The sequence below is a fragment of the Trichomycterus rosablanca genome, chromosome 16 (assembly GCF_030014385.1).
Source record: "Trichomycterus rosablanca isolate fTriRos1 chromosome 16, fTriRos1.hap1, whole genome shotgun sequence".
Taxonomy (NCBI): Eukaryota; Metazoa; Chordata; class Actinopteri; order Siluriformes; family Trichomycteridae; genus Trichomycterus; species Trichomycterus rosablanca.
This window is the reverse complement of record NC_086003.1, coordinates 15,108,191-15,122,176: the sequence shown is the minus strand read 5'-3', so window position 1 is coordinate 15,122,176 and position 13,986 is coordinate 15,108,191. Positions and strand designations below refer to the sequence as shown.

Genomic DNA, 13,986 nt, shown 5'->3' with positions numbered 1-13,986 from the left:
AATAAGGAAGAGATGGACAGGAAAAGAAAAAAAGAAATTGGTCTGTGTGTGTGACAGTTTGCTTTTTTCTTGAGGTTCCTAGTCGATGCTCACATTTTCTGCTTAAAACGTTTGATTGGGTTAAACCATGCCGATAGGATCGAATCATTCTAAACACCGTCTTCCTTTGTAAATATTGTAATTTTTTAATATCCCTTTCTCTTGTCGATCATGCTAAGCAGCACCCTCTTTTCTTGATTTCAGAACAAGGGTGTCTGAGAATTTTTTTGTCAGTTCTACATTTTTTATATTTTTTTGGTGTATATTTATCAAATTGGGTTTTGCTTGTCATAGAGCTATTGCAATAAAAAAGTGCCAAGGTATTCTTGACTGAAACTGGTGTTTGTGTGTTTTTGTATCAGGTGTTTGTGATCTGACATGATGCAACATTGCTTCAAGATTTGTTAAGACTACAGATTTCTTTCTGAACTCATCCTTGCACAAGATAAGCTTTTGTTACATGGAATTTGGTAAGTGCTTCCCCCTGGTGGACAAAGTAAAGCATGTTTTGGGGACTTGGATGTGTCAACAAAATTTACGAAAACAAAAGTTATCCTGCTGGGGGTCGCGGTGGGTCCTGTTTCCCCGAGATCACTATGCGCAATGCAGCAACACAGCCTTGGACCAAACCAATTTATCGCTTAAACCACCTTGTTTCTACACTCACTGTCCTTTGTAGTTCTACAATTACTGACTGTAGTCCATCTGTTTCTTTGCATGCTTTTTTTAAACCTTCTTTCATGCTGTCCTTCAATGGTCAGGACTCTCCCAGGACCACTACAGAGCAGGTATTATTTGGGTGGTGGATCATTCTCAGCACTGCAGTGACACTGACATGGTGGTGGTGTGTTAGTGTGTGTTGTGCTGGTATGAGTGGATCAGACACAGCAGCGCTGCTGGAATTTTTAAACACCTCACTGTCACTGCTGGACTGAGAATAGTCCACCAACCAAAAATATATCCAGCCAACAGTGCCCTGTGGGCAGCGTCCTGTGACCACTGAAGGTCTAGATGATGACCAACTCAAACAGCAGCAATAGATGAGCGATCGTCTCTGACTTTACATCTACAAGGTGGACCAACTAGGTAGGAGTGTCTAATAGAGTGGACAGTGAGTGGACTCTGTATTTAAAAACTCCATCAGTGCTGCTGTGTCTGATCCACTCATACCAGCACAACACACACTAACACACCACCACCATGTCAGTGTCACTGCAGTGCTGAGAATCATTCACCACCTAAATAATACCTGCTCTGTGGTGGTCCGGTGGTGGTCCTGACCATTGAAGAACAGGGTGAAAGCAGGCTAAAAAGGTATGTAGAGAAACAGATGGACTACAGTCAGTAATTGAAGAACCACAAAGTGCTCCTATATGGTAAGTTGAGCTGATAAAATGGACAGTGAGTGTAGAAACGAGGTGGTTTTAATGTTATAGCTGATCAGTGTATGTGCCGTTAATGAACAGTAAGTCTTATATAAATCCCCCTTGCAGCTGTGTCACTGTTATATTTGATGTCTCCACAACCATGAAGTTCCATAAAGTCAAAAACCCATGAAAAAATGAGCCACAAGAAAGTGCTTAAATAGCTTTATTATAGGAATATTTACATACATGTGCAATTTTAAAGAAAAGGGGTTATTATTGATCCTGTTGGTATATGACAAAGATAGAGGCACTTTCTGCACAAATAGGGTTTCAGTTCACTCACGTAACACTGAATAAAAGCAAACTGCATATCTGCTGTCTCCTGGATTCAGGAGGTAGTGTGTGTTTGTGTTGAGGCTGTGGCTTTTAAAAAGACATCACATACAGCCGGGACTTTTGCTCCCACGGGTCCTTTCCACTTGAAGTAGGACACAAGCTGATACAGTACAATAAAGTTCATCCAACCAGAGTCTTCTGAACCCTTAACAGCTATTTAAAAACAGTTCTCTGACTACAAAACGAGGCTAAAATCACAGAGTGGCTACAGTGACCCTTGGCTTTTTCATTCTTACAAAGTGAGACGGTGATATCGTTCAGTTCTGTAAAAGCTGACCGTCTTTCCATTAGAATAGCTGGTCATGATGCTGTGGTTCGTTTCTCTTGCATTATTATCGGTTGTGTTTTTTGCGTGTCTGCGCTTTGCTTGGTGTTGATCTGAGGCACTTGTTCGGCATGGGTGAGTAGGAACTCCAGAGGCTCCAGACCGATCATGGACTTTCTTTGATGTCATTGAGCCGAGAGGCGTAGAGCTCAGACGTTTAGGATCTCAAATTCTTCCTCGGATTCAAACAGTTTATCAGTCGACTCAATTAATTCTGAACATGAAACAAAGATTTATATTTGTGAGTTTAAAACACTTGAAATGTTTAGATCACTATTTTTTCCAAACATTAAAGTATTCAGTACTAAATCTTTATTTTCTAGGATAGCTCATTTCAAATAAACATTTAGCCATTATCAATTATATACGTAGATTACAATTACAAACTTTAAAGTGGGTAACTACAAAATCATATTTATTTTAGTAGTCTGGTCAAAAGAAACCAAAGGCACAACTGGTAAAGTTTATTTTCATAAAGGGTTCTTTAAAAATGTTCCGCACTTTTTTTTTTTAGCTCTATTTATTAAAAATTCCAAAAACAAATGACATCACTTTTCTACAAAGTCACTTTCCGATGCATTTTCCCTGCACCATACCAACTTTTTAATGCCATCAGCAAAAAATTATTTTGGTTGAGCGTGTAGCCACTGATGCACCACTGCTTTCACATCATCATCACATGAGAATCTTCTTCTCCTTAAAGCTTGTTTGAGCGTCCAAAAAGGTGGAAATCAGATGGTACTAAATCCAGACAATAAGCTCTCTCTCAGACTCTCAGACACGACCAATCACTACTCCTCCCACACCGTTTCCAACGAAAATCTAAAAGTGCGGAAACTTTTTGAAGATCCATCCTAAATTAGGCTGTCAGTTAGCAAAATCTCCAATTGCCAAAATTCTGACCATGCATCAGAACAAAACATTTTTTTTTATCACTGACATGCACCCAAATGTTAGTTTAGTCATTGTTGTGATAATCAAGTAGCCTCATCTCAAAATTACAAAATTTCTAATAGACTGTAAAGGTTTCATTATTGAGGCACCTGCACAGACACAGGTGGAACAATGGAGATTATTGTCTGACTACTATTGTATTATTGTACTAGATTATTGCATTGAGAACGCAATACTGATGCCTATTTGAACTCCATGGAGGTAAAAAGAAGCAGTTGGCTGCTGTACGTGTCAGAGAGGGCAGCAGCAGTTGAAAGTGAAATGTGATCGGGTAATTGGATACTACTAGATTGGGGGAAAATTGGGGGGAAATGCATTTAACAATATTCTGCATATGCAGATCTGTACATGAGCCTGACTGTTTACTTTATCCAAAACAATTAACAATAAGAAAATGCTTACAGACTTATTTTATTCCACAAGACCTACAGATAACAAATCCAGCTTGGAATCAGGTTTTTTTAATGTAACTATATGCAGGTAATGTTAGCACATATTTACATTTTCATCATTTAGTAGACAGTTTTATCCAAAGCGACTTACAGCATACAGTCTAAGTGATTGAGGGTTAAGGGTCTTGCTCAACAGTGGCAACCTGGCAGTGGTGGGGTTTGAGCCAGCAACCTTCTGCTTACTAGTCCAGTATCTTAACCACTAGGCTACAACTGCCCCTCAGTTGCAATGCTTGCAATTTTTGTAAGCACATAGCTAACATGCTGGCAGCAAGTAGGTAGAATGGCATCAGGTCAACTAGCCAATCAGCTCAAATGCTGCTAAAGAATAGGTGTCAGTTGTTACTACCATAGCTAGGTCTTTTATAAAAAAGCTACATTGCCTCTTTTGCTGAGTGAGCGTGTAAGATGCCCTATGACTGATTTCCATTCTTGTTTAGGTATTCCTGCTTGGACCCACTGTGAACCTGACCAGAATAAGACAATTATTAAAAAAACAATACCAAATAAAAATGCTGGATCTGTTTAATATTCTTACCTGCACCTGTGGTCTGCACCTCAGGTTTAGTCGGAGGAACGAACGGTGGCCAGTGAGATGGATGCTTCTCCACCAGCTCAAACATCCGTAAGTTTCGTTTCTTCAGGATCTCCTGTCAGGTTAAGAGAGCAAGTATGTCAAACACAGACCAACCTAAATGTAAGTATCAACACACAAATTTCATAAAAAGTGGGATATGGAATGGGGGGTGTTTGTTACCTGCTGGACCTGATTGCACCAGCTGTTAAAGTCTTCCTCACTCTTGCAGAAAAAGCCCTATAACCAGCAAAATCAGAACACGTCATTAATTTGAGTGCTTTGGTGCCGCCAACTAATGCACCACCAACTGCTATCGACTGGCCAGATGCCTAAACAGACTTGACTGGCTATGTCTGAGGGTGGGAGGGCTGTAGGGATTCCTCATTGCTGGATGGCACCTCCACAGAGATGGGAAATAATGGACAGCAGTTCGTGACTCTTCGTATGTGGTACTGATCTCTGTGTGAAGCAGTTGGGTACTACAGACATGTTGGGGGGGGGGGGGGGGGGGGGGGGGGGTTGTCATGTGTTAGTTACAGGCCTCCTCTTGTCAAATTAGGGATCTGCAGCAGTGAGGAGTGATATATATATATATTATCTGTAGACATAATATCAGACTGTCCATCAGTCCAGTGCCACCGCCTGACTGTTTGTTATCTACACACAAGTATAAAAACTGCAGCTAGGATATAGTGACACAGCAAGAAGTATGAATGCAGCACAGCTTTGTGCGTCCAGGAGACCTTGGTTTGATCCTCATCTCTTTTTACTATCTCTGAGTTTTGTATGTTTTTCCTATGTCTGTGCAGGCCTCAAATTAGGAATTACCATATATTTACAAATGTCTATGTTTCATGCTGTTCTTTTATTTAAAGCTTGTAAAAGACAGTTCACAAATGATTTTTTTACATTTAACCTACTGTCCCAACTTTTTTGGAATTAAAATTGTAATTCGGGCATGAACCATGTAGCTAAAGCAATCCTACCAGTGCTACCGATGGGTCCAGGCTGGTGATTTTCATGCGATGTGGGCTTCTTTGGCAGTGGTAACTCTGATCATCTATGATGCAACCTGTCTCTGAGTCCACAGCTGACTGAGTGGTGTGAGGGTCCAAATAGATCAGCTCATCATCTGTGAGAACGAATGTGCATTTTTAGTAAGAGTACAGAAACTAGAACTAGCAAATAAATGGAAGAAAACAGTTGCAGTGGGCTAAAAATAGCAATCATGGAGGGTGGATGCAAGGGGTATTTAGTGATGAATCAAATCAGGAACTTTAATCTAGTGCCATTCTAAAAAAACATATAAAGATAACCGCCTGAAGAATACAATAAAGTAATGTTTTACAGACAGTAAAACCATGATATAAAAGAAAAATGCCTGGTAACCCATACAACAAAGTGACATCAAATGCAGGAAGTCGCATTTAAAATACTCCAACATTGCTTACCTATGAATCCAATAAAATAATAAGCTAGGTTAGGCTTTCCCCCTAGTACTCCACAGGACTGAGGCATCTTGAAACACTCCTTAAATAGAAAGAAAACCTTAGTTAAGAGAAGACACATGGTACACAGTAAACTTATTTAGCACTGAACACATTGTGTGTTTTAAATCTATAAATGATCGCCTCTAAGGGCATCATACACCCAATTTTTTGCAGGACCAGCCTTTCAGCTTGATGCCTTACTGTTAATGCTAGGAGGAGATTAAAGCTCCAATCAAAAATATAAAGTTAACAGCGTCCGTGATCTGAAAGTGCCCAATGATATAAGACTAGAGATTAACACACCATTTGCATGGAAAAAGAACAAGCTCTAGTCTCATCAAGTGCTAACAACATACCTGCATGTAATAAAAAGACCAATAATTGTAATTGCATACTCTTACTCACTCACGGTCTTAACCACTTATCCAATTAGGGTCACGGGGGGTGCTGGAGCCTATCCCAGCTTTTCAATGGGCGCAAGGCACACAGTAACACCCTGGACGGAGTACCAGTCCATCGCAGGGCAGACACACACCCATTCACCTATAGGGCAATTCAGTGTCTCCAATTAACCTGACTGCATGTTTTTGGACTATGAGAGAAAACCGGAGCTCCCGGAAAAAAACCCACACAGACAGCTTGTAAACTCCGCACAGAAAGGACCCGGACCGCCCCACCTGGGGATCGAACCCAGGACCTTCTTGCTGTGAGGCGACAGTGCTACCCACTGAGCCACCATGCCGCCCGCAATTGAGATTAGCTGGTACAGATACTGCATTTGTAGATTCCTTGTAGATTTGACACACCAGGGCATGAACTTTTTACACACACTGTTTACACACCCACACAAATTGGTTCTGAACTTATAAATTATTCCTTGGAAACTGTTGTGGAATGTAGGACACTTCATAAACTTTTAACAATCTTGGACAATGCCGCACACCCCCTCCACTCAACAGTGAAGACACAGAAAAGTGTGTTTAGCAACCGGCTAAAACAGTAACGCTGTGCCATAGAGCGGCATGTGAGGTATTTTTTACCTTTCGCCATCAATAATAAGGAGACTCTACAATAAGTCTCCTTACACTTGAGGCAGCCGGACCTAATGTTGTTGGACTAATTAGAGTTTTTTCTCCTAAAATCAATCAATCTATCTATCTATCTATCTATCTATCTATCTATCTATCTATCTATCTATCTATCTATCTATCTATCTATCTATCTATCTATCTATCTATCTATCTATCTATCTAAGATTCTTAAATTATAGGCTGTCAGTTTTAAAAGTAAACAACCCTCTTCCCTTCCCTTTAAAATCCTCTGGTCTAGACCTCACCCTCTCAGCCCTAGCTAGTAGTATTGTAAGATTAGAACTAAATTCCCATACCTTAAGGGCCTGGATGTAGACAGGGTTGATGTTGTTGATGCCCATCCGGAGTGGAATAAGCAGCAGCAGGGGTCTCCAGTCCTGGGATTGCTGGGAATGCTGGACATGTAAAAGAGACAGTGGGCTCTGAGCCTGGCACAGCCCTACGTCTTCTGCCAACCTGTGCCCTGATGAAGACTCGGCCGATGAGGAAACTTCTTTGGGCTGTGCTGCCTGGTGTGCCTGTTTGCATTGCTTCTCTATAGATAGAGGAGAGCAAAATAAGTGCATATGTATTGACATCTACTGTACATCATTTTTCAATGTAAATAAGACAAAAACACTTACTTATATCTTCAATCACCACTGTGTTATCCATTGACACATATACAGCTAAGGAATTCCAGTCATCAAACAAGGCAAGCTTCCTGTTATTTATAAAAAAAAACAATTGATTATAAAAAAGCATATTTTGATATTGCTAACCGGTGCAAAAGCAATTCTTCATCCACTTGTATGTAAGCAATTTGTAATGTAAATTTAAATGAGGCACAATCTACCATCATGCACTGGTCGATTGTGAGATATAAGCACCCCGAATGAAAAGTAGGGCAGTGGTTAGCTCAGTGGTTAAGGTACTGAACTAGTTATGAGAAGGTTGCCACCAAGCTGCCACTTAACCCTCAATTGCTCAAACTAACTGTATTCAGTCATAATTGTAAATCACTTTGGATGAATGTAAATGTAAGGAGTAAAAGCAACTCCAGTGGCCTAGTGGTTAAGGTACTGAACTAGTAATCAAAAGGTCACTGGTTCAAGCCCCACCGCTGCTAAATGCTGAAAATGTAAATGTAGAGTATTTAGGGTGATCAGTAAAATCTGCCTTTGCAAGTGTAAAATGACACTTACTTTAAGACTTGTGCCACTGTGTTCGGACCATACCATTCTCCAACAGATTTGCCCTCACCCACTCCCATCTGAGCTGCACAGAGAAACAGACAGAGAATCAGGAATTAAACAGTAAGCACACACAAGCAGGCTTTGTGTAGGGCAGAAATGGGGACATTTAATGAACTTGGCTTGTACTGAATCATACTGACAGGTGTCTTGAAATGGCCATAAATGGTGGAACAAAATATCCCGTTGTTTAAGTATCACATACCCATTTGATGAATTGAATAACAGCTATCTTTTCTGTCCAGAAAGCATTGAAGGGTGCGCTGATACTCTGCTGGCTGACGTCCCTCGCATTCCCACCGCCATTCTACAGATCGACAAAACAGTACAGCTTTGTATTGCATGCAATAAATTCAGTGATAAGTGTGATACTTGATGCAGTTCTGGTCTTGAAAGGATTAAAACTAGGATGTTATCATTGTATATATAAAAAAGAATCCTATTACTTTATTTACTACTGGTGGTGGGACAATGAGTGATGCCCCTGGAAAAAAAAACATTTACATTTGCATTCTAATTACTTGCCTTACCGATGTTACCCCAAGCATTTGCCTACACTGTAAAGTTTTGTTTATTTACGTGGATTACAGTAAGTCAGGCTGTGTCCTAAACCCCACTAATAGCCTGAGGCAAGTGTGCACATACATTTACAGAAACCAGCTTGAAAGTTTATTTGTCATTGTAGCTCCTGTGCAAACCTAAAGGAGCAAACGTTAAAAACCAAACAGTCTTGGCTTATAAATTGTGACCATCTCAGACAGTGCAATGGATAAAAAATGATGTAGGTCATTAGTTGATCACAGACATGCAAAAGGTGTCCCTTTGAATTTGTAGTGCAGTGTCTTTGTAAGAACTTAATTGACTATTTATCAGCAGAGAGCAGAGGTGGGGTATGTCACAGATGCAGTCTGTTTTCCCCCATAACTTGACTGAGTAGAGGGGGTAAAAATAACATTTACATTTTCGGCATTTAGCAGACGCCTTTATCCAAAGCGACTTACAGTACTGTGACAGTATACAGTCTAAGCAATTAAGGGTTAAGGGCCTTGCTCAGGGGCCCAACAGCAGCAACCTGGCAGTGGTGGGGCTTCAACCAGCGACCTTCTAGTCCAGTACCTAAACCACTAGGCTACAATGTCCCTAATAACAAGATTGAGAGAATTAAACTGCTGTATAGGGCTGTACACAGAGCATAAGAGAGCTGTGTTTCAAATACTACCTTATACAATAAATAGTGTGCTAAATAAGTCTTTTTTTTTTTAACACAAGGCTTCTATGTAAGCACACTTTATAGGAAATTATGTATGGACTGAAACACAACTCGCCAGTTTGCTGGCTTTGTGCGTAGTCAAATACAACAAGTTTTGTATTATATATCCAATTATTTTATGTTATTGTATGGACCCTGTACAACAATCCAGACACTTTAAGGATTTTATTTGGATTATTTTGTAGATGGTTTGTTTAATACCATGGCGAGCAAGCTGGAAATGAAATGGTGCAAGTGAACAGTCTACAGTGTATATATTCTGCTCTCTACATCTTCCAAAAATCTCTAATGTTATTTTTTATTATGTACTGAGTCATATTATTTCAACAGCAGATTGGCCAATCAAGGACATTTGCACTGGAAAAACTCCAAAATGCCATGTTGGACATGATAACGCAACTGCCATGCAGTGAGAATTTGATTATTCAGCACCGGTAACAGCAGGTAGGACAAAGTTAATAGTAATAATTAAAAGTTTAAGTTTTGCTTGGTTAAGCTGCTGCTATACAGTTGGTGTTTGTATAGGCTATTCATTTTAGTCCCTGTCTTTTCCCGGTCTGTTCTTTAGCCTGTAAAATAGAACCCCATCATCTAAATTAAATACAAAATTAACTCTGCTTCATTGTGTTGCTTCACACTTTTTCATACAGTTGGAACCCACCCTCCACCTCACACATTTTCTTGCATGCCTGTTCATTGGTGATCACTACTATGCCCTAACCCCTGAAACAGTGTACACTTTCCATAATGAGGATTCTGAAGAGTACACTCTGACGGGGGTTGAAAATAAGCCTTTTAATAACATTATTCAAAAAGCAAAATAGTCACATTTCATATGACAAAGGTAGGGGTTAGAACTTAAACTTAGTTACTTAGATAGGTAAATCTACTTTTGAATGTGTTGGTGTACATCAGTTCTTTTCTCCAGAATGTCACTTTAGACCATATGAATGACTGTTGTGGACAACCCCACTTCCTCTTTTTGGGCTGACTACTTCAAAATAAACAGCAGCCTATATTTTGTCCTACCTCTTCCTAGGTGACTGCAAATTAGGGCCTGTGCCAGTATCATCTGCCCGCAGCGCAGCATGCAGCCCCAGCCTGTGTCTGACGACGGGCCTGTTCCTCCTACAAGCCATACATACAATATGAGCACCCACAAAAATTTGACTTACAATTTCAACATGTTATTATATAATGTACTATAATGGACGTCAGGTCAGAGATTAAACAAAGATATTGACTGCATTTTACTGACCTATAGGGCAAAACTTTTTCCTGTATGTGAACCACAGCCGGGAATGCACATCATTGAGAAGTTCAGACTTTTCTGCAAAAAAAGTAAAGCAAACAGCAACATACATTCAAACTAAAGCTTGTGGACTTGGAATTATTAATATTTCAGTTTTATTTTATTTTCAACCTGATTTATTCTAGTCCGGGTTACTGTAAACCCAGTTCCACCAGGAAACACTGGTTGCAAGGCAGGAATCCACTGCAGGGCTTCTTCGCCCCCCCCCCCCCAGCTTAATAGACCACCACCCAAGAGCCACTATTATTACTATATTCATACATAATTTGTTTAAGTGAATGTCATACATTATATGTCCAAACTTTTGTGGACACCCAACACCAGAACATCACACACAAAAGCATAACAGGGCTGCAACAACATGGTCCACTGTTCTAAAAAGCCCTGACTTTATTTATTTATTAGGATTTTAATGTCATGTTTTACACACTTTGGTTACATTCATGACAGGACAAGTAATCTCTGTTTACACAAGATTCATCAGTTCAAGTCTTTAAGGTACAATTTTTGTATCTCCAATTAACCTGACTGCATATCTTTGGACTGTGGGAGAAAACCGGAGCTCCCGGAGGAAACCCACACCCACACACACACACACACACACACACACACACACGATTATGACCTTAAGGACTCACCTGTTACACTACAGGAGCTAAAGAAAGGTTGCGTATTGGTATGCACAAAAGCTTGCTTTACAGAATGTATCCCAATTCACCCTAAACATGTTGATAAGGTTGTGCTGGCCATTCAAGTTCTTCCACATAAAACTATTTCCTCGAGGGTGCTGCTTTTTACACTGAGCATTGCCATTTTAAAACAGAAGATTGTATGGCTGTATGATTGATTACCTGTTTTAACACTGTAACATTGCCCCAGTATCCACACCGGTTCATCTGTATCTGGTAAGTCTTCTAGGAATTCAGAGAACACGTTGATCTGGTTTTCATACTTGGCCAAAACTATAAGAAAACAGCACTAATTAGTTTATAAATATATTAAGCTCAACAGCATTTTAATATTTTAAAATTTAAAAGTTTTACAATAAACATATTATGCATTTTTCTTCCAATGTAGTCATATTCAAATCGCATTTCACCTCCTCTAAAGCTGACAACCTACACCTCTGACCAGTTAAGGCCCTGACCGACCACTTTCCATCACCTGTGTGAGTCTTTTCCATATGAAGATCTGTATCACGCACTGCTCTCCATTATCTCCTGTCTCATTGTGCCAGCAAAGGTCATAACCAAAGCAGTTATTAGTAATCCTCTCGGACAAGCCAATCATTGTCCGTATTGGTGCCCGGCCTGCCAGTAGCAGAGTTGAGATGTCAGCTCTGGTGGGCGAGAATGTTTTAGTGCTGTGCCACGCAAGTGCCTGTTTTACATGAAACATTGTAAAGACATGTATTCCTAGAAAGGTGAGGCCTTACTTCCTACATGCATAATACAGCTGTGAAAAAGTAATAGCCCTCCTGGTTCCTCGTATAACAAAACAACACATTTAATTCCTAAGCCAGCGATTTCAGCCAGTCCTGTACAGTATAAAAAATTATTTCTTTACCATTCCAGTCAAACAGTCACCATGGGGTTTTAAAGGGATGCTATGTCCCTGTCAGTTGGGCAGGGTAACAAAGCAGTTTATATGGCTCAGGGACAACCAATCCATTATAAGAGCTATTATCTCCAACTAGAGAACTTAAAACAGACGTTATTCTACCTTTGAGTGGCCAGCCTGATTGGATTTTTTAAAGAGCTAAACAACTACTTAACATGTAATACTGTCGAGAACACATCTAAAACACAGTCAAACGATGTGGAGGCGCTTTGCTACATTAAGACCTGGATGACTAGGCATTATTAAGAGAACAATGGATTTGACCAGGGACGGCTCGTTCCTTAGGGCGATCGGGCGACGCACCACCAAAGGGCAAAAGGGAAGACATTTTTCTATCACAGCTGTGACTGTTCTGGAGTCTGTCTTGCCTCTGAATATCGTAGTCCAATCAGCGTTGAGTTGTGTTCTGTACAGTACCGCCCCCTTTGGGGCGATTTCAGTCTGACTGAAAATCGCCCCGGATTGCTCTCACAGACTCTCATGTTAAGGCTCTTTTTTTCGAACTGCAGGCGCTGCAATACATTCTGAATGGGTTCCGGGAGGGCTCGCACTTACGTGCTTGCGTCACACGTAACCTGGTGTCGCGATCTCGTCACCATGACTACCATCACCTCAGTTCGGAGCAACTCAATCGTGTAATCAGGATAAATTAGCAACCTAAGAATTAGGGCCACCCGACCAAATTTAAACATCAAGTATCTACAAAGGGGGGGGGGGGGGGAATCATATAAGTTACAAGTAAATTACAAGTAAGTAATGTAATTTTTAAATTGTGAATTGTGATTGTACTTATTGTATCTCCCCAATTGTTTAATTGTACTTCTTTATTCATTGCACATCAGCCCCGATGCCGATCTTTATTCTGGATCTGCTGCACCTAAAATAAAATGCTGATGAAGACTGAATTAAATTGTTAGTGTGAAGGTTTTACTTCATTTTATGATTAATGGTAGAGCTGGTCTCTCTCCATGTTCAAAGTTATTTGTGAGGGCAAACTGACAGATGACTTAAGATGTTAATTATTTGAGCTTTAATTTACCCGTTGAACGGGTCACCTTATCCGTCATCGCAACAATTGCCCCCCTGAGAGATTTGGCAGGAGCCGCCACTGGATTTGACTATTTATCAAAAATAATGAGAAGAATGTAAGGTCATCTGTCCGTAAGCTAAAGCTGAGACATAACTATGTTATGCACACATATAAACATATATATCATCAAGACAGTTCATCTATAAATACTTTTTTAGGGTATTCTACCCATAAACCTGATAACAATAACAGATCTGAAACACTGAATAGCCCTATGCAGTGCAGATGTAGGTCACTGTTCAACATTACTGATCTTACGGTAGTTCGACTTGAACTAAACCTTAACTTACAGTGTAAATAATGAAAGTTGGAACCATTAGTTTGAACGCTTTGTTTATAAAAAAAAGACACATTCAGGCCAGCAAGGAACAATGAGAAAACTTGAAACTCAGTTACGAAATACCACCCGGAAAATATATAACTAAATGTCCCGCTTGGACGTGTTTCTTCTAACCGTTTATAACTATATTTTACACATGTTGAATAAACATTTTACCCCCGCAAATTACCGATCAATACTAGTTTTATTATTTTTTACATTTCTTACCTGCCTCCATCCTGGGCTGTCATCGGTGTGTAAAGTCAACGATACAAATACAAACCCACTGCATTGTGGATAATGGAGTAAATTCGGCGTTTTTTCGCGTCAAAAAGAGCCATCGAAACTACAAATCCCACATTCGTCAACAGACACAAAACGATAAACGCCGTCAAAACATTGCTAAGCATTACGGCTGTTGTAGTTTTCTTCTGTGGCCGACTTCTTTTCAC

The 13,986-nt window shown here is 40.1% G+C and overlaps 1 protein-coding gene across 4 annotated transcripts; it reads right to left on the bottom strand.

The window, feature by feature from the left end:
- Positions 1-1,622: 1,622 nt before the first annotated feature.
- On the bottom strand, positions 1,623-13,803 carry atg4a (autophagy related 4A, cysteine peptidase). 4 transcript variants are annotated; one of them, XM_063011158.1, is made up of 13 exons: positions 13,763-13,803; positions 11,357-11,467; positions 10,452-10,523; positions 10,223-10,321; positions 8,129-8,230; positions 7,876-7,948; positions 7,315-7,394; positions 6,988-7,226; positions 5,562-5,640; positions 5,097-5,242; positions 4,291-4,347; positions 4,072-4,183; positions 1,623-2,341 (listed from the first exon to the last, which is right to left on the bottom strand). In XM_063011158.1, the coding sequence occupies exons 1-13, from the start codon at positions 13,770-13,772 to the stop codon at positions 2,277-2,279; spliced, it is 1,245 nt and encodes a 414-aa protein (XP_062867228.1). In that variant the 5' UTR covers positions 13,773-13,803; the 3' UTR covers positions 1,623-2,276. The 4 variants fall into 4 exon arrangements, with proteins under 4 accessions (XP_062867228.1, XP_062867226.1, XP_062867225.1 ...); XM_063011156.1 differs by lacking the exon at positions 13,763-13,803 and adding an exon at positions 11,670-12,171; XM_063011155.1 differs by lacking the exon at positions 1,623-2,341 and adding an exon at positions 2,790-4,000.
- Between the last annotated feature and the right edge of the window lie 183 nt (positions 13,804-13,986).

Bases quoted from the DNA above. Each gene is read 5' to 3' on its own strand.
- atg4a (XM_063011154.1), bottom strand. The intron at 7,395-7,875 runs GTAAGTGTCATT...TATAAATAACAG, and splicing joins ACAGTGGCACAAGTCTTAAA to GAAGCTTGCCTTGTTTGATG. The intron at 4,001-4,071 runs GTAAGAATATTA...TATTCTGGTCAG, and splicing joins GGTGCAGACCACAGGTGCAG to GTTCACAGTGGGTCCAAGCA.